Source organism: Pelmatolapia mariae, linkage group LG15 (assembly GCF_036321145.2).
Source record: "Pelmatolapia mariae isolate MD_Pm_ZW linkage group LG15, Pm_UMD_F_2, whole genome shotgun sequence".
Lineage (NCBI taxonomy): Eukaryota > Metazoa > Chordata > Actinopteri > Cichliformes > Cichlidae > Pelmatolapia > Pelmatolapia mariae.
This window is the reverse complement of record NC_086240.1, coordinates 462040-489753: the sequence shown is the minus strand read 5'-3', so window position 1 is coordinate 489753 and position 27714 is coordinate 462040. Positions and strand designations below refer to the sequence as shown.

Genomic DNA, 27714 nt, shown 5'->3' with positions numbered 1-27714 from the left:
ATATCTGCTTGGCTGTTGAAGCTCTGTTTGTGACACCTGTCCATCACAGTCTCTTATCTTCCTCACATCTGCTGTGGCTGCCACACTTCCATCCACTTTTGGAGAAAAACTCAGATACTTTGTATCTGTGTATAGATCTGCATACATGCACCCAGCAAGACCATAAACACACATTCTCATTGATATAGCTTTATTCTCTTGTACATTATATATATTTATATATATATATATATATCATACTAAAATAAACACAAGTTAAAAAAAATGAACAAAGAAACTGTACAAAAAATGTATATATACTACATCTTAATTACAGAACAGTCTACTGTCCAAAAAAGGCACTAAATTCTGAAATGGGCAATACAGTAATTTTGAACGTAACTAGATTTGAGATTGATACAACAGCATTCAGTCCTCTTTTTCTGAGCTATACTGGGATGAAGTGGATGGTGTTGCACTAGGGGACACAGAAGGACACGTAGGCATGTTGACCCTGACAACCACGAGAGAGGACGCCCCTTCAAAGCAAGCACTACCACTGAGTATGCATGACAGCGAGTGGGGAAGTGCCCGTGTCACGCTCGAGTTGGGTTCCAGTTTTCTTCTGGAAAAAAAAAAGGAAAAATAGCACAATCTACTTTGTGAGCACCTGAGGGTTCTTTCATCCACCCCATGAACTTTTCTGTCAAGCTTCAACGTTCATGCAAAAATACTAGCGGATTAAAACTTGTACTTGCTAACTGGGCCACGGCATCTCTCAAAGTCAAAGGCAGTTCATTTAAAAAGTGTCTCATAGTGGGAATAATCTCTGAATGCATGCCAATTTCACCAGTTCTAACACGCAGCATGTTTTGTAGGGGAACATCACACCAAACTCCCCCCAAAAATCTTTAGAAGGAAAAAAAAAGTGTTAATTTCAAGTAGTTTAAAGAGACAGGCTCTCAGTTCACGAATGAATGCTTCAATCTGTCCGAGTCAAAAACGGGTGCACGGTTTACACGCTTGTGCTCTTGTTCAAATCAGAAACTGGAGATTTTACCAGGGAGTTTGGTGTGGTGCTATTTACCAAAGAGACTGGCACATACTGGGGCTTTAGTTTAGAATGACATGAAGCAGCTCTACTGGAATTTCTCTTCTTTCCCCATCATATATTGGAAATTGGACTTTTTGTTAAAGGTTACATTTAAAGTTTAGTTAACATCAATACTTAGTTAAATACTAATTTTAGTTAATACTATTTTTCATTAAGGTGCATCATGGTTTACTTTTCATAAAGTAGCTTACTATGTCCAATACAAACGGGGAGACTGCTGTTCAGTCAAATAAGGGATGAGCAAAACAATCAAATAATGAGAATTTAAAAAAAAGAGAAAAATAGTTAGAAAAAAAAGCATGATTCATTTCAAAACATTATTTGTTTTTGTACAATACCATAAAAATGAGTATAAATACATACTGTTTTAGCTTTGAGCTCTTTCTTTTTCAAACACAGGTCCCAGTTGAGAGTCACTGTATTGCAGCTTTGAACTTACTGAAGCAGTACAATTAAATCAAGCTTTACTAGACTACAGCTAAGGATTGGAAGTTGGTGATCATGCACCAAATAAGCTCACAGGTTTAATACTGCGGTTAATGTCTGGTTCCTGCTTGTACACCAACAGCCAAATCAAACTATCACAAACTTGAGGACTGGCATTAAATTTCTGGCAGACTGTTTTGTTTAATCCCGCTTCGTAGAATATTCTTTTCTTTCTCCAAAACCATCGCTAAGGCAGGGACTCTGACTTCGTGGGGAATGTAATTAAAAAATTATCGTCACGACTGTACGGAGCTAATGCTAGAAGCTAGCTTAACTTAGCTTAGCAGAGAGTCAGGCTTTTTACAAAAGGGAAAAAAGGTGCACTTGGTTGACGTTTTTTACTGATTAAACACATAAATCATGAAAAAACTTAAAAAATAAATAAATACAAAAATTCTTTTATGTTTTAAGCTAACAGTCAATGCTAACGCTAGTTTTCACAGAGAAAAGCCGCAATAAATGTCACATGTTCAAGAATAAGCTTTAGACATTTGGTTTGTCCCCGTTAGACAAAGCTGGCCTTAATGCTTCTGTCCTGTGGCTAAGCTGAGCAAACCTAGTTTCTAGCTCCACTTTGTGCTAGCACATATCTGGCATACAGAAATAACTGCTTTAAAAAAATAATACAGAAAATAAACAGTCGAGTCCCACAGCAATGAATAAGAACAACCCACCTCACAACATAGTGATATTCAGTAAGAGATGGTTTTGGAGATCCTTCCATCAGGGCAAAAAAGAAAAATCACCTCTTTAGTAGTCAGTGACTCCGATTCCCTTTGAGATGGCAAGTTTTTCTCCGAAGCTACAGAGATGAAAGAAGCCTCGAACATGTTTCTGATATTTGTAACCATTTTCACTGTGGAGTTGATCTAGTTTGAGCTCTCTGATATTAGAAAAAGCACATTACTATTATAACGAGGCAGCGTCACAGAAGTAGTAAAAAGCTTCAGGGTATTTTATCATTGTATGCCTGGCCGCTAATACCTACCTTTACTGACACAGGCCTGCTGTAGTGTCAAGCCTATACTGAGTCAAGAAATAAACCTGCGTAGGCCAAAGGAGTTGGTATAAATAACTTTGGATGGACTTTAACACTGTTTTCAGATCAGTATTAGCTTAGCGTCTCTCTTTTCCTTTGGCATGGATGACGTTTCAAACAAAGCATAACTCGTCTTATTAGATAGCTTACAAAGTTTGCTCGATTATCACACTGACCGTAACTTGATCCTCATAGTCTTTAGTACTTAACAATAGTGTCACAGGGAGCAGAAATGACTAAGTCCAGTTGCTGTTTGGCCTAGAACCAGAGGAAGAGCAAGTAAGGAACCTCGAATCACTGCTGCTGCTGCTGGATAGAAACCTTGATACCGTTTGCCATTGTCAGTGTGTGCTGAACATGTTTCTTAGTGCAGTGATTCACAGTCCCCATCCCTGTTGTATGAAAACCTGCTTGTACTGCAAAAAACAACGGCTGTCTGCGTGAACGTAAGGCTACTACAGAAAGTTCAGATACATTTCTATCCAACCTAGCAGCTCTACTGCAAGGAAACCAAAAGCCATTTATTCTACTGAGGAATGGACAGAGGACAAAAGTGCCGGCGCAGCTCTGATATCATTTTTGCTGACTTCCTTCCATTTTTCCCGAGATGTTAGGCCAGAGGTTGCTCTTCTGATGAATTGCACAATGATAAGGTGAATCTGAGGGTCAGGTAAGTAGGTAGATAGGTAGCACACCATGAGGTGAGTGAGACTGAGAACCATAAGAACCATATACATATATATGTATATACATATATATGTATAAAACATGTATATAATATATATACAGTACACATTACTTTTCTGAGGTTGACGTTGAGGTGAGATAGACTGAGGATCGGCTCAGACGACCAGGCTGGAGAGGGAAGTAGAAGGGGAGCAAGGACGAGGTAAGGAAAGAAGAGGTATCCTGTACTGAAGGGAAGAGAGAGTTCACACTCCCGGACAAGAGCCGCCGTTTAGAGGGGTTTGCGGGAGCCGCCTTTTCTTCTGTGGATCATTTCCACAGAGATCACAGGGCCTACAGTCACCCATTTCTGCCAGCTGTGTCAATATATGGAGTAAGGTGGGGTGGGGTTGGGGGTAATTACTGTTGACAAGGATTACTTGGAGGAGGGGAGAGGAAGGGGGAGGCCAGGAGAGAAGGAAGAGTTGGTAAGGGGCTGGCTGAGGAGCAGATGCTGAGGAGCAGATGCTGAGGAGCAGATGCTGAGGAGCAGACGCTGAAGCTTTACTAAGTAGCATTACTTTGGTCTCTTTTCAGTCCCCCAACTCCATCTATTACACTCCCCCTTCTCTCGTCCCCTTCCTCCATCCCAGGTCCTGTGCAGTTCATTCGTCCTCCAGGGACTCCGTCTTGATGTCGTTGGGCCCCCCTCCGGTTCTGGACAGGGCCAGGATGGTGTGGTTGACGGCAGCCATCTCCACAGCCAGAGAGATGGGGTCCTGGTGCTCGCTGTGCGCTGCGCTGTCGTCCTGGGAGAGGGAGGAGCATTGGGAGGAACATCAAGGACAAAGGTCATGATAGGAAACAGAATGTCTCTACATCAGAGGTAGGGAAAGAACACGTGCTTTTGACATGTTAAAGGAAATCATTTAAAAAGACAAAAAAGTATGTAAGTAAGTAAGTAAAGCATGTAATGGGATACTTCTACCACAAGGTGACAGTAGTGGCTCTCTAAGGAAAGCCTGGTGTTGTTGCTTGAGGTGCCCATCCCCAGTTGGGAGGTAATGTTCATGTCTGCAGCCTCACACTGACTACTGAGTCTAGAGTCTCCACACAGTCACGCTAACAGCAACACACTGCACTCACAGCTCTGCCAATTTGAATTGGAGGCAAAGCAAACAAGTGTGCACAAAACTGAACTATGACAGAAACTGCATGCATTTGACCCCACGTCTCCCCTGACACTCCCCCTCAGCACTAATCCACAGCTCACTAAGCCCCAGCTTTCATTTTAGTGGACAGAAACCCTTCATTTCCTAATAACTGTGACACTTTAGTTTTGTCAGCCACACCCCCACCCAGGTCCTGTGCTACCCTTTGCACGTCATCATCACCTGCAGCTGTGTACTGTTAAACCACACCTGCTCTGTGGGCTCCTCTTTCATGTTAGGGCTGATGTTGCTTCTTTAGCTTGGCCCCTGCTGAGGATCCAAGACGAAGAGTTTGTGCATGAGCAAAGTGAAACAGGGCAATACTGCTCATGCTGCTGTTTCAACCTTTCCCCTTTGTGGTGACCTCGTCCAAGCCCACTGTTCAACCACTCAGCTACTGATGCACAGCGTCGCCCCTGTCGGGCTAAATGTTCGCTTTTGTTTGGAAGGACTTCATGCAATCATGTCTGTGCTGGGACCCATGATTCTTCACTCTCTGAAGGCAGGTGCCCGTGTAAATGGACACAAAGCCAGTGCAGTGAACTGTGCTGAACTGAGAGCTGGATTCAAATTCACGGTTTGTTTAATGTGGTAATCACACGCAGGGATCGTCTACAACACCTCATCCTTCTGTCACTCAGCAACGTGCTGATCCAGAGAAAATCCCCACATTAATGTCACCGTCAGCTTCATTCAAGGATTCTGCTGTGTGTATTATGTGAAAACAATTCAGCTCAATACAATAACCAATCAATAGTAATCGATCCATACTGTCCTCGGTCAAACCTGTCACTGTGATTTCAGAGGGGTTTGTGATTTGGACCGCTGCTGTTCATCATTAAAGGTTTAACTGTAAAAAATGAATATTTTAAAGCTTCAACAATAAACGTTCATCTTTTCACGGCTGAAAAAGGCTGGAATCAGGTTAATGCAGGGCTGGTACACGGACGTTTGAAGAGTGTAAAACAGTGCAGCTGCAGTCGGTAGATGAACCACATCTACTGCAAAAGCTTAGTTTGGATGTTAAGAACACGCTGTACGTATTGGCGTGACAAGAGCCCGAAAATCAGTGATATCGAGCATGTCATCAACTTTTCAGTGACATGCAATCTGATTACTATATTCATCAGAAATGTGAGAGAGCACTGTGGAGATGGAGGACCTCTTTAACCTCAGTCTGATGCAAACGTGGCTCTGCTTTGGCCTCATTTACAGCTGTGCTGTAGAGCTGCACACGCACACACAAAGGTACACAGCAGATGGGAAACTCGCTTCTCAATCAAAATCCAATCCACTAATCTATGGTAACAAACATCAGCGTCTCAGCGTGTTGCTGTGTGTGGGATACCTGTGTGGGCGAGGTGGGCTCCAGGCGATAAAGGCCAAAAGGTCGGCTGAGAGGTCTTTTGTCAAAATAGGGGAGGTCACAGGCCTGGAGGTATTCCAACAAAGAGTTACTGCGTTAGCTAGCAGGTCATCTGAAGTCTGAGAAGCACTGTAAAATCTGCACAATGACTTCTTCTCTTTCACGGTTACAGCAAGCGGTGCTTCACAGGAGAAACACATTCACACTACCGGTCAAACGTTTTAGAACTCCGACTTTTCCAGCCTTTTATTGTGAAAATCCTGCAGTTTAATGTCTCATTGCACTCTGACAGAAAAGCGACTGGAGTTAAACAAAGAAATCATGGAATCAGTTTATAGACCAAAGTGTCTCCTTTGGCAGATGTAACAGCTGAACACAGCCGTGGCATTCTGGCTACAACAGAAATCAAATCTTCTCCCATATCTGCAGCAGAAGTTCCCATAAATGTGGACCTTGTAGTTGCTTTGCTTTCACTCTTCTGTCCAGTTCAAACCAGCTCGATGGGGTTTAAATCTGGAGACTGTGCTGGACACTCCATGTTTTCAAGCTCACCATCTTATTCTGTTTTCCTGAGGTAGTTCTGGCACAGCTTGGACTGATGTTTGGGTCATTATCTTGCTGTAGGATGAACCTCTTACCAACTAGGTCCATACCAGAGGGTCCTGCATGGTGCTGCATGGTGCTGCACAACGCTGCGGTAGCTGTTTTGTTCAGGGTGCCTCTCACTCTGTACGAGTCAGCGACCGTGGATCAGCAAACAGCCGGTTGATGGCACTCACTGTGGAACCAAGCCTCTTTGTCTTATTCTGACATCCTACTGATGGCTTTCTTGCTGCAGCTCGTCCTCTCCTCACAGCTGAAACTGAGACTTGCTCACTACGACCACTATTACTCTGTGCCTGAAGCTGTTGTGCTGTGAGTAAGTAAAATTTATTTATATAGCGCTTTTCGCAGATAAAAATCACAAAGCGCTTTACAACAAAGAAAATGAAAAGAATGGAAATACAACAAATAACAATGTAAAACAGTAAAATACAACAAATTAATTAAAAGCTTGCCTATATAAAAATGTCTTCAGCTGCTTTTTAACAGAATCAATGAGTCTGTACAGCGTAGAGACAGTGAGAGAGAATTCCACAACCTTGCTGCTGCTGCCTGAAAGGCCCGATCACCACGAGTTTTAAATCGAGTGCGTGGGGCCACCAACAGTCTCTGATCTGATGACCTCAGAGCTCGGGAAGAAGAATGCGGTTTCAGCAGGTCAGATATGTACTGGGGAGCTTGACCATGTAGGGCCCTAAAGGTTCAAACTAAAATTTTAAAATGAAACCTAAAACTTACAGTCAACCAGTGAAGGGAGGCCAAAACTGGAGTGATATGAGATCTTCGCTTGGTGCCTGTTAAAAGTCGTGCTGCATATTTCTGCACAGTCTGAAGATGATTTAAAGCTGATTTGTTAAAACAAGTAAAAAGACCATTACAGTAGTCTAAACGTCAAGAAATAAAAGCATGGATAATCATCTCAGGTTCAGCCTTTGACACCATTAGTCTGAGTTTTGAAATATTCCTTAAATGATAAAAACGGTTCTTGACCAGCCGCTTAGAAAGCTGCTCAAGAATGCAGTGAGCCGCCTATCACACAGGCTGCTAGCTCTCAGAAACTCTGACTCAGGTGTGTCTTTGGCTCTGCAGACATCTTCCTGTCACAGTTTGTTTCTGAGTGACTTTGATGCTGAAGGAAACTGTACTCACTCACACTGTGACTTTCCTACATTTCTGTGATGGTCTGTCTCTCTTCTCTGGTTAATTCCCTTTTTCTCACCATTTCTGTGGCAACACTCTACTTTCTGCAGTACAATACTGTTCAGCTGATGCTGTCGAGGGTCTGGTACCACAGTGTGCTCCGACACTGCAGACAGAGGGGGCTGGAAGTGATCCAGGAAGGTTGGAGCAGCTGTAGGAATTAGTAGCAGCAGCTTTCAAGGCCTGATCAACCTCCATTACTGCAGCTTTAAACAGTTAACCCATGTTGTGTTCCCTGAAAAAGGTCTTTTTGTATCATTCTGAAATGGACATTATGTTTCAGTTTGGGGGTAACCTTTGTTTTAAACCTGTGCTGTTTCACCACTTACCTTTGTACCATTTCAGGCTGTTCACTGGACTGAATGACTTGAACTGCAATAAATTACTGGAAAAATTGGGCTGTTCTAAAACTTTTGACCAGTAGTGTATATTTTGAAATGTAACCTTGTTGCTTGAGATTTGATTGTTGAGCAATCATAAGTAAGCTGGTGTGTTCAATCCAGATAAAGCAGACATGTTTCCATTGGTAACAGGACAAAACGAGGGCACGAACATTTACTCACTGATGCGTTTCAAGTTTCAATCATGTACAGCAGAGAACTTGAAGTGCTTTGTATATTCAGGGTGCACTGCAAGAAGCTGCGTGTTGGGATTATTAACACTAACGAGACAGAGCCCAATTAGACAGAACAGTCAACAAAGCTGAAATGAGCAGCATGTAAAAAAAAAGATCACAGCTCACTAACAAGAGAAGCTCGGAGCTTCAAAAATAAAACCATCGTGCTTGTTGTTGACAATAAAATTGATCAATTATGAAAACAAAGCTGGCAGACAGAAAGCTGCTCAGTCTTTTCTCAGTACGATCACATGTTCATTTTGCGCTACCTGCTCCGAGAAGTCGTTCCCGTCGATGTCGTCGCTGTTGGAGTGTCCCCCTGGACTCTGGACGTCTATCCCATGGCTCTCCAGGATTGTGGCTTCTTGGAGAAAGAGGATGGCTCGTTAGACTTATGATGCATCACTGAAAATACTACAAAACATGAGAGAGCAGTGACTGTAACCCAGCGATACAACAGAAGCCCCGATACATTTGAAAGAAACGATACTCCAAAGTAAAAAAACCTGTCTGAAAGTAGTAAGTAAATGGTTTCAGGAAGAATAAAGGCTGCTATAAGGATGAAGTAAACAGCTGAAAGCAGTGAAGTAATACTGCAAATATTTGGCTGAAACATCTTAAGATGAAGATCAAGACGAGGACAAACAGACTTTTTACCCACAGGCTGTCAGACATGCCCTACCTCCACCCTGATTGGAGGATAACTGCACTGCCAACACCCATGGACATTACACCTTATTTATAAACTGTATTTCTATGTATACTTTAATGCAACCAACATCCCTACCTCTTTAAACTGTATTTATTATAACACTATTTATTATAGTTGCAACAGCAACCAAAGGCCCAGATACAAAGTTTAACAGATAACAAGTGGCTGAAAAATATAAAAGAGCGGCAGATCGAATTCACCGTTACATTGTTGAACAGCTGCCGTCACGCTAAGAAGGAAACACGCCGTCTTCTAATTCCAAGGTTTTACATATAAGGTCATAATGAAAATGGCCATTAGCAGATCTTAAAATCAGACAACCACAGAACTACACACTAAGCCCCAAAGCAGAAGCAGCGTGTGAGTCCAGCCTTACTGCCTCCATCGTAACGAGGACGGTAAGCAGCAGCCAGGTGCTGATCAACAGCAGGTGTGAGCACATCTATAAAAGTGTTGGCAGTTTGCAAGTCTGGAGCATTCAGGCGACACAATGCCAATCAGGAAAGAAGCAACTGCTGCTGCTGCCCATCATCAGTCCGACAGCTAAAGCTCGACCCACGCTGGGTCACACAGCGACCCCAGGGACGCCAGCGAATCTAGCCAATGACAGAAGAGTGAGGAAATAAAGTCAAGCTGCAGTGACCAAAGTCCAGACCTTATTAGAGCTGTGCATAAACCCCAATGAACTGAAACAAAAGCAGGAGGCTCATCATACAACTAAAATATCGCATCATTGATTAAAATGCTTCTGACAAAATGTTAAAAAGCTCAAACATCTGAAAGAATAAATAAACGCACTGATAAAAAAATGTTTCTACTGCCGGCATATTTAAAGAACCCGAGTTTGGTTGGAGCAGTTTGATCTGAACATCCTCCGAGCCTACAGCTGTCCTCCTCACTGCCAGCCTCCTGCAGAGGTCACGGCAGACACCTGGTGACAGACGGCGTACCTGGTGAGCTGGCAGGAACACGGTAACACATATTTCATTAACAGTTTGTAATTTAAACAGAGCTACATTACCAATGTTGGCACGTCTCTTGATCTCTTTGCGACGATTGGCAAACCAGTTGTAAACTTTCAGAGAAGTGACCCTCTCCAGATCAGACAGCTTCTTCCCTGGAGGAAAAATACAAACACAGCATCACCATATTTGAAACCTTTTACTTGGGATAAGGAAGCCGATTCTGACAGAAGAAGACTCCGAGTGTGGCCACGTTTGGATATGACTTGTCTTGATGTTGTCATTTTATGCTTTAAGACATTTGTGTCAAATGTTGTCATAATTATCTTATGAATTACGGCTCAAAACGAGCGCAATTCATAACGTCACGCCGTCCTCAAGTCCAAGTGACTGTTTGTGTCAATCTGAGCACAGATTTCACACGACGCATTTCACAGCCAAGCTGCTTCAATATCTGCACCATGCAGACGCAGTTCTGTAGCCAGCAAACAAAGCCATCACTCACATTACAGTTAACAAAATGCGTGTAGCTTTGTACACCTGCTGGTTTACCTGGTTTCTGAATAACAGCATTGCAGGCATTTGCTATCTCCTCCCTTTTGGCCTCATCTGGATACTGGTTGTCGTTGAAGTAGCTATAAATAGCACAAGAGTCACAGTGATTAAATTAATTTCACAAGGACGATGTCAACAAACTGGAGCGGCTGCTATTTGTCGTGTACGCGGTGCAGCTGAGTGCGTGTGAGGCTTTGCTGGCTGCACCGTTTCTTTGACTCCTTGAGGAAATAAGAGCGATGTTATGAAGCGCTCCTACCATCTATCATCTGTGCACACTTCCTCTGGACCTCACCTCTCCATCACAGCCAGGCACTCTTTTCTCCAAGTGAAGCGGCTTCCCCGACGCAAGCGGAAGGTTCCGGGGGCGGTGGTGAGGGGGGGCGGGGTTTGCCTCCACTCCATTTCCTCCAGAGGTAACGGAGCTGGTCGCATGTTCAGAGTGGCACCTGCAGCAGGAGGATAACTCAGTTACAACCGACAGCGTGTCAGGAAGAGTCAACAAGTCTGCAGGTGTCGCTGTGGTTTGGAAGCACAAGTGACAGAAAGACAGAACAGCAGCGCAGAGATGGCGATGGCGTGAGGATCGTGGTCGCTCTGGCAGCCAGAGCCCCGAGTCCTTCGTGAAAAACCAAGCAACATTGTCTTTTGTTAATCTGACACCAAACTCGCGTCACGTCAGCTCAGGTAACGACCGCAGCAGAAAAGAAACAGCTCTCTTGTAAACCTCATTACACTCAAAGCTTGGACATTTAACAAGGCCGAACCGGATCACCTGGCCGGTGCCAGTTTATTAGAAAGCCGTGAATGAGGAGTCAATTTTCTCTGCAGCAGCGATGGAGGTGCGTGTGTGCGTGGGGGGGGTGCTGGGCTCTGTCGGGCTCAGTCTGGCCATAAATAGCTTGGAGCAGTTTCCAGAGCTGATGGTGTTGGCGGGGCTCCACCGAGGAACATGCTGCAGAGGCGTGGGACGTCTGCTGCCTGGCTATAGGGCGATACAGAAAACACACGCCTGTACACGCTGGATCTGAAGGAAGCGTCAGGTCTCTTGTTTCGCCTGTTAACCCTTTACAGTGTGGAGTCAGGATGACTGTGCACACAGCAGCAAACCAAAAGTTACTTGATAACAACAAATTGGTTTTTTGTCTGCCTCTTCAGTTAGGGACAGTCACTGTTACAACAGGCTTACAATCCAAGACATCATGACAGTCAAACACCCAGATAATTTAAGTTACAAAGATCACCTCGCTGAAGGTCAAGAGCTCGAGGAAACTGGTAAATCCTAAATCTTTAGATAATTTGGAAACATTTTTGGTGCAGTAGTGTGATGTAGCGGCTCAGACTGTTCCTGGGCTCCTGTTTAGTCTTTCTGGCCCACACAAATGTTGATTATTTTAATCAGGGCTTTTCCTAAACAGATAAGTATCTGGTGCTTCTCTTGCAGGTTTTAGCCAATGGAAACCCGTCCGCACTGTACTTCCTGTGATTTGCACCCATACAGTTTATACAAGAGAGCTAAGGCGCATTAGCTGATCATGTAGTGCTCCACTATTTTGTCCACACAAAAACAAAAACGACCACAAAGCTTTAAAATGTGGAGTCCAACACCACGTTAGCTCAGCTCATCTTCTGTATCATCTACAGTGCTGTCATCACTGATTCTGGGCTGAAGTCAAATGATGCTGTTTAACATCAAACAGATAACAACGATCGTGGGCCCCTGTCACGATCCTGGGTCTTTTGACCCAGCGTTTTGAGTTTTAGTTTATGGTTTATGTTTAAGCCCTTCAGGTTTTCTAAGTTCATTTTTTATCATGCCTAGGTTGTTATAGTTCTTTGTCATTAGATTCCCCTTTTGTCTTCCACCCCTGTTAAGTCTCCCTTGCCCTTCATGTGTTTCATGTCTGTGTCTTACGTTGTCAAGTTCAGGTTGTCATGTCTGCGTCTTATGTTTCCTGTTTTATTTTGAAGAGGTCTTGTGTTCCTGTGTTCATTGTGTTTAGTTTTACTCTTCCACTGTGAGGTCGTTATGTTCATGTGTGTCAGCTGTGCCCCCATGTGTTCCCACTTCTCTCATTAGCCTCCTGTGTGTATTTAGTCTGTGCCTTCTCATTCAGTCTTTGTCGGATCGTCTGCGTTGTTCCCATGCCATGTCCTGCATTCAGGTTTTCATATATCCTCATCATCATTGCCATGTTTAGAGTTTGTTTGTTTTTCTACTTGCCAGGGTTTTTCATGGTTCATGTTTCCTTTCTAGTTTACCCAGTTTAGGTTATTGCTTAGTTTGCGTTGTTTTCGCCCTTTTATTTTGTACTGTTCTGTCTGCTTTAATAAACGGTTCATCATCAGTTAAGTTTGAGTTTTAGAATGTCTGCACCTGGGTCCACTCCTCACACTCCACGCCCCATTAACTGGTGAAGCAGCTAGGGGGAAGTTAGCTAGCTTATAATAATTTACCAATCAAATCAGCCTGTTTTATGCTATAGGACAGCCAACGCACGCCGGCTGACTGCTCTGTATTTTACAAAGGAGTATATCAAAGTCTAATAAAGGTCACTGAAAAAGGTCTAGCCTGGATAAAGTGAAGCAAACAGAGCAAACTCAGTACAGCTGTGAAAGATAACACACGGCAAACTAAATGTTGAAGACTTCAGTAAATATGTGAAAAATTCAAATGAAGTAAAAAGTCAGAACTTTGCCTCTAAATACATTTCTAGATTTCTACCGTTATCGTTCTGCTGACAGCCATATTTCTTTAAAACAAACGTCATTGGTTCTAACATTTCTTTATCTAACACAAAGTCACATCTTTAACTGCCGCTAAGCTCTAAGTAAGTAGATTCCATAATACAGTGATCAAAACACTATAATATGGAAGACGTGACAGTCATCAGTTAGGACGACACAGGAAACCTTCATGCCTCTCGTACTGCAGTCCTACCTCTATCTCACTTTAACTTCATGATTAAAGGAACTGTGTCACACCTTGAATCTGATACTACACAGCTACAAATTACTCAAGTTGGATGCAGATTCTTAGGCTACGTACGCGGGTATTTTTGAAAACGCACATTTTTCTATGCGTTTGCACCTTTCGTCCACACATAAACGGCGTTTTTGGTCACTGAAAACGGAGATTTTTAAAAACGCCTGCCAGGGTGGATATTTTCGAAAACTCCGTTTTTGCATTTACGTGTGGACGAGAAAAACGGAGAAAACGCAGCGTCAAAGGTGTGCGCCTTTTTTGACGTCACACTGTGCGCCACGTTATTATTTCGGTGAAATGAATTTCTACAATACTGTTACTGTTAATTGTACTCTCTGCAGTGTTTAAATGCTCACATATATACACACAGTTACTGTCCCTCCACACATACGACTCGGTTCTGCTTCTATGCCCCATCTTTGTTTACTATTTCCTACCGAGGCTTCTAGACTTCTGATTGGCCAACATTTCTACAGGTTAGGAATATATCGCCACCTGTTGCTTTGGCATGTTCCTAGCAGCGTTTTCCTTCATTTCTGCGTTTACGTGTGGACGGGATTTTTTTTTAAAACGAAAACGGAAAATCTCCGTTTTCAAAAATACCCGTGTACGTGTGGACGTAGCCTTACTTTCCTAGCTGATCACCGGGTCACTTCCTGTAGTCCCTTCTTGTTGGAGCTCTTCTTCCAGTTTTCTTAGAGCACCTCCGAGTTCCACATTCAATGCCAAGTTTTCAAACTGTTTTTGTTAACATTTAACATTTCTGCAAATACCAGAAGATGTTCACTACTTTATTATCACTTTATTATCACAGCAACATTTAACAGTGGAGGCAGCGAGTTTTATTCCTACGGTGCTGCTTTCCTTTGCCTCCGTGCTGAGCTCAGAGAGGCAAACTCTGCTGCCATCTTTACATCTTTGCTGTTGGGACCGACTCATGAAACAAGCTTTGAAGAAAACAATTAACTGGGACATATGTTGGGAGACATTTGTGCACATAAATACACATACCTTCTGTTGCCATTAGCACTGGCAACAACTGTGTGGGAACCCAGGCTAATTTGTAGCTCTGCTTAAAGCCACGAGGCCAAATACCAAACTGTTTTTTTAACACTTTAAACGAGGGTTGTCAAACGTAAATAAGCTGAGGGCCACTCTGCTGTTCAAGTAGTGCAAAACAAACAGAAAACAGTGTTTGTGTTTTTAAACTTCAAATATTGTAAAACAAACAAACGTGAACGCAGATTTGAACTAACTGAAGCCTTTCATTGAACGACCAAAGTAACCCACGTGGCAGCACTTCTGCTCCCACTGTGTTCGTATATGCAGACAGAGGTGTACGCAGTAGTAAGCGAGTAGGGGTGACGTGAGGCCGCGAGTTTGAGACCCCTGTTTTCAGTAAAGAGATTTGTTCTTGTTCGATGGTTTTTAAAGGTGCACCTCGAGGCTCTTAGAGACTTCTTACCAAGATTAACACTATGGCTTCATCAGCAACAGAAAACTTTGGCCCCTCCCACCTTGTCCCACCAATCAAAGCCAAATGGAGACCTCAGACTAGAGTGGTGGTGGTGAACCGATGACCTCGTCGTCATGAAGAAGTGAAAATGTGTTTCTGAACAGCTTGTAACAATGTAGCGATGTCACGTGACCACTTTACAATAACTTAAGCAGACAGAAGGCGACGATGGGGCGTCCACACTGATGCGGAGCTCACTACCAGGTTTCTTCTTCTTCTTCCATCTTCATTCTGCTTTTCCGCTCTGCTGCTTTCTGAGTGAAGGATGCTCAGGACAAAACAATTATTTATTCATTTCCTAGTCGGCTGCTCCTCCCCGATTCTCATTAACTTAGGCTGTGTTTGTGCTGACTGTACTCTACTCTGCTCTCCTCATTTTCTTACTTCGGTGGAGGTGAAACAGCCTTCCCGTTTGCTTTGATCCTTCATAACTGCTGCAGAAATGACAAATTAACAAGAGAGTGTGTGCTGCTAAGCAACAGCCGCAGTCAAATGTGCTCTTCGTGTACGTGTGCATCGCTAAGACGGCCGTTTTCGAGATTCGGTTGGCGCAAAAGATTCAAAGCATGTGACAAGCAGATCTTATACGGAGGGGAGATCGTCTCCGATTTACTTCCACTGAGCGACACACACAAACTGCAGGGTCACCCCTTCCCCCACTATCACGTACTCTCAACTGCCAACTGTCGAATGAGGGCAAAGCGCCAAAACATATTGTGCCAGTTAATCAAGCCAGATGTACCTGGTGTGGTTTTCTCCAGCGTGTACCAGCGGTAGAAAGCCCTCTTCTTCTGCTCGCTCAGGTCGGAGCCGTGCTGCAGCAGCCAATGGGAGATCCTGCTCTGACTGATGCCTGGAAAGCAGCCAGACAACAAATTACAACACAGTGGTTTTTGCACAGAGCACAAAGTGTAGACAAGCACTGGAAGAGTTCAACAGAAACAGAGGAGAATAGGAAAAGGACCACACAGCGTTTCCTCTCACATAAGTTCAGAATTTCTGTCTTCCTCCATCACTTATCAGTCAAACGCTGCTGGACGCTGGATCTGGAAATTAGAGTTTGAGCTGTATGACTTTTTAAATGCCAGGGTTTCTGGCCTGATTTTGCAGCACCTGTTTGGTTATTGAGTAATGTTAGTTACATTCCTTTGTCTGACTTTAATAAATACCTGCAGAAAAACAAAAACAACAAACCCACAATGTGTGCAACAGCACAGGTGTGTTCTTCTACGGGTCAACTGTAATACAGAGTTCAGAATTATACAGGTGACTTGTTGGTAACAAAGCAGCCTTTCTTTGCACTCCACCTTAAATCTGACCTGAGAACAACTGGTCCAAGCTTCGAGAGCCCGTACAGCCTCAGCTCACCCTCATGTCAGAGCACACTGATTGGCCTTCAGCTGCCTCTCCTCAATATGAAGCGTCATGCTGTTTTAAAAACCCTTTGTGTGGCGCCTTTTGCACCACGTGTTGTGAAACATGTGGTGCAAAAGTTCTGTTTCCCGTTTGCATCACACTTTTCAAGTTTTACTACTGCTCAGCTTTTAGTTAGTGAATACAGACACCCGCGTGTCTTTAATGCAAAATTTTGTTGACCAAACTGATCACAAACTAGGCCTGTGACACTGGGGCTTTAGTAATTTGGTCCTTGGGCATGTAAACACTGCCCCAGTCAGTTTGCACACTCCTGTGCTGCGCTTCAGTCACCGAGGTGTGAACAAAGTATCGGCCGAGTGTTTTGGCGAAACCACGATCCAGCTGCGGTTCCAGTCGTGTGTTAGGAACCACACTAAATCCTCCGAAGGGTCTTGGTGCGGTTCCTAATGAACTTTTTATTTGTGGTGTGAACGTGATACGACCTCGATCTGACCCAACTACAGGTGTACGGTGGAAATTTAAGTTACTTCCCGTAGTCGTGTATCCTACCCATTTTGGGATGCCAAAGGTTGGACGTGCAAAGTTCTGGCTCGCAGCCATGGAATTAACGTAAAATTCTCCACCAATCCAGAACACCTTCCTCCTATATTTACTTTGTTTCTCGGGAACATCTGGCCAATAAGAGGACTAAATATTCTCACGTGTTGATGAGTTCACAAACATCTTCCTGTGTAAGGAGAAACCAAGCCATGGGTGTGAAAAGGCCCTCAGTCTCCTTACAGCTGTGTGCAGGCTCAGTATCCACGAGCTTCTGATGCTGCGGTCAGACTCCAGCTCCACTGTCCTGCACAGCAGCAGCAGCACTGCAGGGTCACCACTGAGATCCTGCAGCAGGTGGAAATCTGGTTCATGCACCGAACTCAGGACAAGGACTGCTGAACAAGACGCTGGAGACAGAGTTCATGTGGAGGATGAGAGGAAGCGTATCATACTGCTCAGTGAGCACTTGGGGAAAACTTTCAAAGAAGAAACCGACGAACACTCACTTCATAATGAATTCAAGAACGCGTGCACATAACACCCCGCCAATCTGTGAGAAACAGCTCGACGTGTAAAAATGATCTTGTGTTGTTTTGTGTGAGATGATGCAGACACACAAAAAAGGTCCACTGACAGAGATGTGTGAAATCAGGCGCTTTGTCAGTGTTTAGGGGGCAGCCCAAGTCAACGATAACGCGGCAGGCGGTCAGGAGGACACAAGCTTTTCACAATAACACAAAGTTCCTCAAACGCCAATGTCAAAAGTGAGGAGGAGCAAATGTAGCATGGCAACAGAAAACGGCTGATGCGAGTGATGTGGCCGAGCGTGTCAGTTACTAACCGGTAACTTGTGCCACCACTGCCTGAGAGATCCTCCTGTTCCCCAGGAAGGCTTTGATCTCCTCTTTCACCAGACTGCTGTCCCTCCTGCAAACACAGAGCACACAGTGATAGCGCTTCACAACCTGCAGCTCGACACAGGTGGCAGAAATGCAACGAAAACAGCTTCATTATTATACATTTGGGAAGCTGGGGCAACGTCTGGCTGCTAGACAGCTGTAAAAATATATGAAGTGAATTACAGCTTTCATTGTTGTGCCATTCACGTGGAATTACACAGGCAACCTGCTGCATAATTACCCAGCTTAAAAGGGGAAATGCATACATGTTTAATGCTTTTGTCACCAATTCTGTGCTCATTTGGAAAAAGCCATTTGTCTGGTTTTCTGCACAATAACACATTCATGATGATTCAATCTGTGTTTCTTTATTGCACCTATTCACGGCCAACCTGTGAAACCGCAGCTCCTCTTTGCTCTGGCCCGCACGTCGACAGCATGTACTGTGGCTTTCCCCTCTTCTTCTTTTATAGCTCCCACATAATCAGCATTGCATTTCAGATGAACATGAAGGCAGAGGCTCTAAGAGCTGAGCCGCAATCCAGTAATCTATATTTTCAAAATGCATTTAAAAGGGCATGTTTCCGCTATCTGACTTCACAGCAGCAGGAAAATAAATAAATATATATAAAGCATGCAGAGACTCGCAGGAACGCAGGATGTGTAGTCACACAGTGTACCCACCCTGCTTTCTGGCTTCAAGCCCATTCCCCTCCCATACATACATACATATACACTCACACACACACACACACACACACACACACACACACACACACACACACACACACACACACGCTATGTCTCAGCTTCATTCCCGTCTAGTACAGACTGAACACTTGTCAGATGTCTAAATCTAAAAGTGCATTCAGGTTTTTTTCCCCTCTCTCTACACGACAGCGTTTCCAGCAGGCGCCCCCCCACCCCACAAACCATACAATCACAGCAGCCTTTGAACCAGCCGCTATCCCAGGCTCACACAGTCAAAATGGAAATCGCATCAAAGTCCTAAGCACTCTGTTTGGCATATTTGTGAAATGAAAATGCGTCACGACTCTTTGACATCCAGCATCAATATCATCCACGCCAGCCTCTCACGGCGCGGGCTAAAATTAGAGCCTGAAGAAAAAAATGCTGCTTGTATCGACACCAGTGAATCAATGTAGCACGAGCTGCTGTACAAGCTACAAGACTGAGGAGGGGGGAGGAGAGGAGGGGGATGTTTTGGGTGCCAACTCAAAGGCCAAACTCCTGCAGAGAAGCAAGTGTGCACTTTGAAAGTGAGAAAAAAGGGAAAGGGCACCGTGGGACCGTGGACAGGCTGAGACCTCGTGTCACGTCCCCGCAGCCCTGCCGAGCGAGAAGCTGGAGAGCCCTGCAGCAGACGAGGGCTTTTGAACGCTACTTAACTTCTCGGTCATTCTAAAAAGGACGTGTAATCTAATGCAGAGGCAGCGGGCCGGTCGGTGCGGCGCTGACGATGGAGCCTATTCTTACTCGTACAGTTCACACAGGGTAGCTGAAGGCAGCAGGACAGCACAGCAGTAGGAGGAGACAGCTCATGTGTGAAGTGCTTAGAGGAGGAAGAGACGAGGCGGCTAACACGCACACTTTAATAGATTATGAACACTGTACCTGTCAATGGGCCTGAAAAACTTCTGAGCCTCTGCTCTCAAAACCTAATCAAACTGAATGTTACTAAATGCAGTTTCATGTAATGTTTCCAGAGGTGCACAACAGAAAGCTTGTTTTCTCTTCCCTCTTACAGGAGATCAGCTTGAACTCGAGCGGTTCCCTTTTCTGACGATACGCATCGTCCCGACAAAAACGCCTCTGTGCCGGCTCGGGTTGCTCTGAAGCCTCACGGGATGCACATCTTTGTGGGCGACGCAGGGAACGAGCCAAAAATCTCATCCATCACGTGCTCTGCTCCTAAGGAGAGACCAGAACGCTGCCGTCTCTTTATCCGGTATTAAAACCGGATCTCTTTAGTCCCCATCTTCATAGTAAGAATCTGGCAACAGATCTGCATTTGTGTCGCAGCTGAACTGCAGACGGGCGTGCTGCGACAGCAAAACATTTCCTCAAGTCAGATGTCAAAGTGACGGGAGCTGGAAAGGCAAGTTTCACGACAGCAGAGCAAATGCCCGAGTCAGGGAGGTCATTTAGATGGGACTAAACTGCAAAGTTTATGTTTTCTTTCCCGGTCTGCGTTAACCCCGGCAGGCTAGGCTGCATGAAGACAAGCAGAGCACTCTCATATTCAAGCTGGGGAAACAGGTTATTTGCACTTGGAATTACAAATGCAGAGATGGGTTGGCTCTTTCTCAATCTTACAGAAAAAGTAAAAAGTACAAATATGACTGGCTCCTGTTTCCCAGGGCACCCTTTGAAATTCTGGGGATTAACGAGGAGGACAACAACTTTGGTGTATGTGATGCAGCTAAAACATTTCCACTTCCTCTGTGCTGGAACGAACAGCACTGCCAGATAATGTAGGGCACATGCAGCAGTCGTGATGACGCAGCTGCTGCTGCTTTCACTGTGTGTGTGTGTGTGTGTGTGTGTGTGTGTGTGTGTGTGATGATCACAAAATGGGTCCCCGAACAGATCTGGAGTACGTCGGCATATATGTCTGTCAGTCTGTGAGTGACAGACTTTGTCAACAGGGCGACGTCACGGATGCGTGAAAAGCCCCAGAAATAGGAGGGCCCACGGTGCCTGGGGCCCATCCACACGTCACAGCCCCGTCCAACACTCTTCTTAGTACATGTGTAACGGTCTATATGCTGCATCTCTGTGAGACAAGCGTATGACGTCCAGGATTCGTCCAAGGACTACTGGTCTGTAGTTGTGCTGTTACAGTGGTGCATGCTCATATTGAACATGGCTGGATATGAAAACGTAATCTGTGTAAGCAAAACGCTCAGCCTTTGACTCAGTGAGATCAGATACAACAGCTGCGGTGCACGAGACAGATCGTGCAGCATGAAGAATCATTAGTGTTACAGATGCAAACAGAAACGGTTTTTGCATCAAATACGAGAGAACGAGGCCAGCGCAAATTTTTTTTTTTTCTTAAATATCACATTTTTGTTTTTTTCTCAATTTTGGAGCTCTAATGTGTTTAAGAGCATTTATCTGGTTTGAGACGTTTCATGGTATTATTGTGTTACAGATTTTAGCCTCCTTCCCACACGCCGTCAGCTACGCCGCTGCTGTCTGTAACATCCATTTTTCAGACGATTGTGTCAAACTTTAGCTTCACTTTTGAAATTCCAGGTTCCTGAAATCATATCAGACATTCGGCCTAAAAACATTTCTAGATAACACTGCTCGCAAATACTTCAGACTTCACCATAAAAACATTTTGTATGAACAAACTGTAGAGTAGATGTAGATGTAGTAGATGAGACACATGGACTGCTGTCTTTGCCCTCTCCGCCTCCATTTTTCTAAAATTACCTCCAAGTGAAGGTAAATTTGTGTAACAAGAGATTTTTTTTAAGAACATTTTTAATTCTGGTAACTGATATTTGAAATCTTTGAACATGAATCCTTTTCCAAGAAAGCAAGAAGCACATGGAAACCCATGTGTACAAGGCTTTTTGTGTGTGCATAGACACAACCAGACTTGACAGCTTTAACCCTTCAAGGCCTATCGAAGCGCGCACGCTCCGTTTTGCACAACTATTTTTAAATGCCGGTAGAATTGCAACCACATAAGCTAGCGCAATATTTCTTTTGCATCTGAAATATGAGGAGTTATATGCATTCAGCCTGTCCCAGGCCGCGGTTTTTATGGCTTTGCAAAATCGCGTAAAAAGTGCCGGCAACAACAAAAACATAATATTCCAGAAACACGCTTTGCTGATCTGATCAGCTGTTTACGGCACTTTAACGTCAGCTCGAACTATCGCATGTCCGCCATGTTGGACTTTTTGCCTTTCTGCATAGTTTCTGGGATTCTTAGAACTTAAACTGCAAATCGTTTATTTTGATGCTGTTTTTTGCGAATTGTGCACAATAATATTTATTTTTGTTTTTCCTTGTTTTGTTTCTCTTTGGTGTATCTAAAAGTGAAACTATGAAGACGCTCAAAATAAATTTCCTGTGGTTGGAAACTATTTTGTGCAACTTTTCTGCATTTACAGTTTTGCGGGATCTACCTGTGAAATTACTGTAATTGGAAATATGTGTAAAAAACAAAGACGATTTTACATTTTTTGTTAGTTTATTGCACTTTTTAGCAATTTATGTAGTTACTGTGAACTTAATGCATACATATTATTACAATTTGGGATATAACAGTTGTATTGATGTAACGCAACTTGAAATGGTCCCAGAAATGGCACTACAGCATGTAAAAATATAAAGATAAGCAGATTTGGGTCTATGGTGGGCTTTAAAGGGTTTGCGTTTGACTATATGTAACCTACAGCCTGGGTTTTTATTTTTAACCATAAAGGAGAAAAGGCTCTGCACCTCACTGGCCTTCTATCCTTATCAATAAAAAAATCATTTGATTTATTTCCCGGCTAACATCAGAGCCGAGGCAGAAGAAAAGTCTGTTTGTGTCAGCGAGAGTCCATAAAAACGACCGCGGTGAGGAGCGCACACCGAGGAGGGAACGATGCAAGGACACAGGGAGCACCAGTCGTCTCAGTATACTTCTACTTTCCTTCACTGTGAAATCCGCCCAAAGCAACCTTTTTCTCCCTGTCATTTCATCTTTTCAGTGACAGCGAGCAGCGATGTGCAAACAACCGACACAGTGTAAAAGAGACGCTTCCACACACATACGACCTTAAAAAAAAAGAACGCCATCTTCAACACCTCCAGGTCAGTTATTACTTTAGTAAAGAAGATAAACAGACGATGAACTGACTTGGTCACTGACAAATATAGAGCTCAATACAAAAATAGAGCTGAAGACAAACTAGGAAACACACTAGTGTGCACAATCAGGTGTGGAGATGTGTGAAAATGACTGCCAAGACCAAGACCACAAACTCAACTCTCAGACTTTGCTTACTGGCACGAGGCAGCCAAAGAGGTTTTGGAGTCCACGCTTACGGCCGTTTAGCACCTGGGCATCATCCCAGACAAACTCGTGGCTTTAGATGAATACCGCCTTAAAGCGCCGCTGGCAGAAAGGCCGTCACGCAGGAACGGGTGCAGCCACACAGTCAGATTAAGGACGCTGTGACTGCAAAAGTCTACAACACAAACTGGAGAAAATGACCCGTTTGTCTATATGAATGAAACTCCTTACACACGTCACTGGATGAGCCCATTACTGTGAAACCGTGCCGTTAACCCTGTTTTCCCCTCTTATTTGTGCCATTACAGACAACCCTCCCACACCTGTGGGCCAAACGAGGCACAGCTCTCCACTGTGGGACGTTACCTCCACCTCTATCTTAAAGAGTGTATAACATGTGTTATAGTGGAGTGTGGACAACTCTGACACCTCAGAGTAACTGTTATGTTTAGGTGTCTCAGGAATCGACAGCACCTTGCTACCACAAGTTGCTAAAACAAGCTTTTGATAGTGAAATTCAACTTTTTGTTAGCTGTATGTTAGATCCATACTGTAGAGCCCCCTGATTTCCCCTCAAGTGGGCATCATCATCACAATATGATATAAGAAAGTTAAAGGGGAAAAGCCCTCAAGCTTTATGGAGAGGACAGTCGTCTCCATAGTGCTTTTGTTGTCTTCCTGACCATTCAAACAAGCCACACTCGCACAGGGCTCCAATCTATACACTTACATGCTCTCTCCATCTCAAGTCCACACCTACGGCCAATTTTAGAATTACCAATTAACTCTGGGCTGCAGGAGGAAACCAGAGCAGCCACACATGCAGACTCTCCACAGGAAGGACCCAGGCAGCTTTAAACCCACTGCTTAACTGCTGTGTGTTCACTCAAATGAGCTTTGTACAAATAAACAAGCTAAATAGATTCCTAAAGCTTTGGTCAATCAGTAACACTACGAGCTCACTAATGAGCTCATCAGTGCGCACATCCCGACGTCCCACTGGTAAAAGTCAAGTGACAAAGTGGGATAAACCTCAGAATGAAGATCACAAAAGACTCCCTGAGAAGATGAACCAACCTTGCACTTGCTGCTGTTTCAGACTTAGAGGTGTGTCGATTCAGCCAAGCCAGAAAATTCCCTCCACGTGCATCCAACTGAGCACATGCATCCAGATACGTTTGCAATACTTTCTTCAGTGTCCAATCTTGTTCCTCTCACACAAATTTGGATCCAAATCACAATCACCTCCAAAGGTTTTTATCTAAATCTGCCCGTAACTTTTTGCTAGCGCCTTCTTGCTGTGAAGCAAGTTTGAACCATTTCATCACTGTTTCAGTAACATCACCTACAGACAGGCTTCCCAGAGACATTTTATGCAACATGAAGCTAAATGCTACAGCACGGATATTAAATTTAGAGCCCCAAGGTCATGAACACAAATGAACATGAGATATCTACAGCTTCATGTATAGTTCTAGCAGCAGCTGCACACAATGAAGCTTCAACTGAGGTTCCTGCTAATTAGCCCTCACCTTACCAGCTTTACTGGTAATAAAAAGCAATCTCCCAACCTAGTGACGGCTGCAACCTTAAAGAACAAAAAAACAGGACAAAAGGCATCGAGTTGTAGAAACAGTTTCAGTGTCGTCCGTGTGTTTTCTGTGAAAGTACTGTGACTGTGGACAGCGCCACGCTAGACTGAGAGGCGTGTCGATGATTATTTCAGACTAGCCGCTTGAAGTTTCACCATCTTAGCAGTAAACCCCACAGTATTATTCCCCGTCGCCATCTTTCACAGCTTACTGAGCTCAGCAGCCTGGTACTACTACATACTGCCCTCTGGTGACGTTTTTGTGCAGTGCATTAGAATGCATTATTCTTCCCAGTTCTACAAACACACTCGACAAAGTTTCTCTGTTCATACTCACCTCATCAGCTCCTCCACCTTATCATCGATATCCAGATCTTCCTCTGTAGATTCAAACCCGAACGCTCGCGTCGCTGCAGCGCTGTTCACCGGATATCGTGGCGGAGACAGTTTTCCGTTGGGGGTGGCAGCTAGACTGTCGCGGCCGTTCTGTGTCAGGGCCACCAGTGAGACCGGGGACGGCAGGATGGCAGAGGGCGGCGGCGGCCCTGGAGGTGGGGACGTGTCGTAGCTGTTGCTGGGAGACAGCGAGAGCCCCCCGGCGCTGTTGAACTGCGTCTGCGTGGCTGTGGAGATTTTGGAGGTCGTTGAAGAGGCGGCAGCGGCAGCGTGCTCGGCGGCTCCACCCTCACTGCCACTGTTGATGGCGCCGCCATTGCATGACGCTGAAGAGGTGGTGGTTGCCGAGGCAGTGTTGTTATTGTTGAATGACGTGGTAGTAGTAGTATTAGAGGCAGAGTTGTTGGTGCAGCTGTTGGCCCCGCCTACGCCGTAGGAGGACGAGGAGGAGGAGGAGGAAGAGGTGCGGCGGCCAAACTTGTCGCCGTGCTCCCGGTCCAGCCGGTCCAGAGTGTCGAGCGCATGCAGGATCTCCTGCTTGGTCATGCCGGTGCGACGCAGCCGCTGCAGCAGATCTATCTGCTCAATAGTGAAGCGCGGCTCCTCGCTGAACTCAGACATCCTGCTGCTGCTGCTGCTGAGATGAGACACAATACAGACAGGCTGAGAAACACAAGAGGAACACAAGGCGAGGAAAGGAAACAGGAAATGCAGACGGGGCAAGTTGAGGAAAGTAGGAAGGAATCCTTAGAAAAGTAAGTGGAGAAGGAAAGGAAGAAGGAAAGGAAAGGAGGAGCAAGTCAGGCAGTGGAGGGGACGGAGTGACAGAGGAAATGAGAGGATTAAGTAGCAAAGAGTGAAAAGGAACGCAGTCGCAGATGGGGAGAATGATGGGGAAGGAGGATAAAGGTAGCGGAGGAGAGTTAGAGGGATAAAGTAGGCATAAAACGGGTGGGAAGGGAGGGGAATAAAAAAACTGCAGGAAGAAAATATAAAGAGGCAGCGGAGAAGAAAAGGAAGACAAGAGCGAGAGACAGAAGTGTGAAAGAAAAAAAAGGCGAGGGGAGGGGCAGGGCATAAAAATCAGCTATTTTTGGGAAGCAGCAGGCAACACGCGCAGAGTGCCAGAGTCACCTTGACAGCTGATGCTATCTTAACATTCTGTCTGTCGTTCTTTAAGAGCCACAATACATCCTCTGCTCTGTGCACCACCCACGCTGTATGTGTTTCATGAGCAATTTGCTGTGCTCAAAATCAATGCAACTGGAATCAGACTGCGGCAGATTTTCCATCTTCTGTGCCAGCCCGACCTGTGCCGATATGATAAACGGTTTAAAAGGGGTCACTGGCATTTTTCTACATCTGTCTTTCTCCAAACTGTGCGGAGGACAGAGGGGAGGGGGGAGGAAACATAAATGACTTCTGAGTGCATTTGAAGTTATCATAAATAATGGGGGGGGGGACACTGGCACATAAACCATTACCAGGACTTCAGACACGTGCAGTAAAGGGTCATTTTGGGTCTGAGCACATTATTTCTGCAGCGCTAACAGGTGAACATTAACTAGTCCTTCCTTGGTGTTTAGAAGGTGAGCTGCTAATGCTGTAAATCATTACCAAGCAGAGTCAAAATCTGTCACACCCCAGAAAGACGGGCTGCACACAACACACAATTATGTTTAAGCTCACAATTTGGATTAGTGAGCTTAAACATGCAAGTGAAAGCAAAATGTGTGCTGCAAACAAACCAGCAAACAAGAACATTTGAATTCATGCCCACTGTGATCAAGTGGGTAAGTTACCCATTCACCCAGAAGGCAAAGTTCACCCTGCACGTAACTAAAGCAGTTAAAGATGGAGCTGTCTGCATTCCTATCGGGCTTGGATGTCCCCTGATAACAGCCCAGCTAAGTTCACGAACTCAGAGAGTGTTTGTCATGCCAACAGCAAAACTACAATAAAATAAAAGCACAGCCACGGTGTCGTTAAACACGGGTTAGACGCATCAGATGTTCCTAACCAAACTCTAGATTGTTTGACAGCGCAGCTTTCTAAACGCTTCCAGTCTTAAAGTGCTTCGCCCCGCAGTTGGCGGTATCTCTTCTCCCTCCATGTGTTTTTGTTTTGCTGGCCCGCAGTGAGAGCACAGATCCGTCGCGCCTTTCAGCGCTGCAGGCGAAGCGCTGTTGATGCCAGCTTTCACGCCCTTTGCCCGAAAGCTAACGTTAGCGAGCGCTCCGTGCGGCACACGGACAAACCGCCCTGACTAAACGTCAAAATTACCCAGCACGGCGAGCCCTCCGTAACACTCGAGGATTGCTCTCGTTTTCTTCACTGCCCCCCGAGGCTGAATCCACACTGACAACAGCCCCCTGGCATCGCGGAGGGCGATTAGCCACCTGAGGTGGGCTACGCGGGTCGCCGTGGGCTCGTGCGATGATTAGCATACAACGCTAGCCGTGCCAACGCCGATACTAGCTGACGTTAGCCGCCGTCGCTGGCTAGCGAGCGTTTGATATTAATAACATCACTTTCTGTGTCGAGAGAGCCGAGTAACAGGACTTACCTCGGTTTCAAATCGTCCACTTAACCATTTAACTTTGTAACGGAAGCAAAGAGGCGCGGTGTCGTTTACTGCAGCCGAGCAATAAAGCAGCTGGGAACAGTGCCCTGTCCGACCCTTTTCCAAGGATTTCTAATCAGAGGCGAATTATTTGCCTCTCTGCTTTGTCTGTCTGACAACAGCCATATTGACAACTAACACCTCCGAGCAGCTCTGAGGGAACTGTAGTTTCACTCCCGCAAAGGCCTCCAACACGCGGCGGCGTTCCCTACGCTGAGGACTACAAATCCCTG

General features: G+C 44.9%; 1 protein-coding gene across 6 annotated transcripts; it reads right to left on the bottom strand.

Moving 5' to 3' along the window:
* Positions 1-190: 190 nt before the first annotated feature.
* Positions 191-27714, bottom strand: hmbox1b (homeobox containing 1 b). 6 transcript variants are annotated; one of them, XM_063495056.1, is made up of 10 exons: positions 27425-27713; positions 24800-25495; positions 17770-17855; positions 15754-15864; positions 10805-10958; positions 10507-10589; positions 10014-10109; positions 8550-8644; positions 5844-5927; positions 192-4093 (listed from the first exon to the last, which is right to left on the bottom strand). In XM_063495056.1, the coding sequence occupies exons 2-10, from the start codon at positions 25477-25479 to the stop codon at positions 3950-3952; spliced, it is 1533 nt and encodes a 510-aa protein (XP_063351126.1). In that variant the 5' UTR covers positions 25480-25495; positions 27425-27713; the 3' UTR covers positions 192-3949. The 6 variants fall into 6 exon arrangements, with proteins under 6 accessions (XP_063351128.1, XP_063351129.1, XP_063351126.1 ...); XM_063495054.1 differs by having other exon boundaries at positions 24800-25492; XM_063495055.1 differs by having other exon boundaries at positions 24800-25489.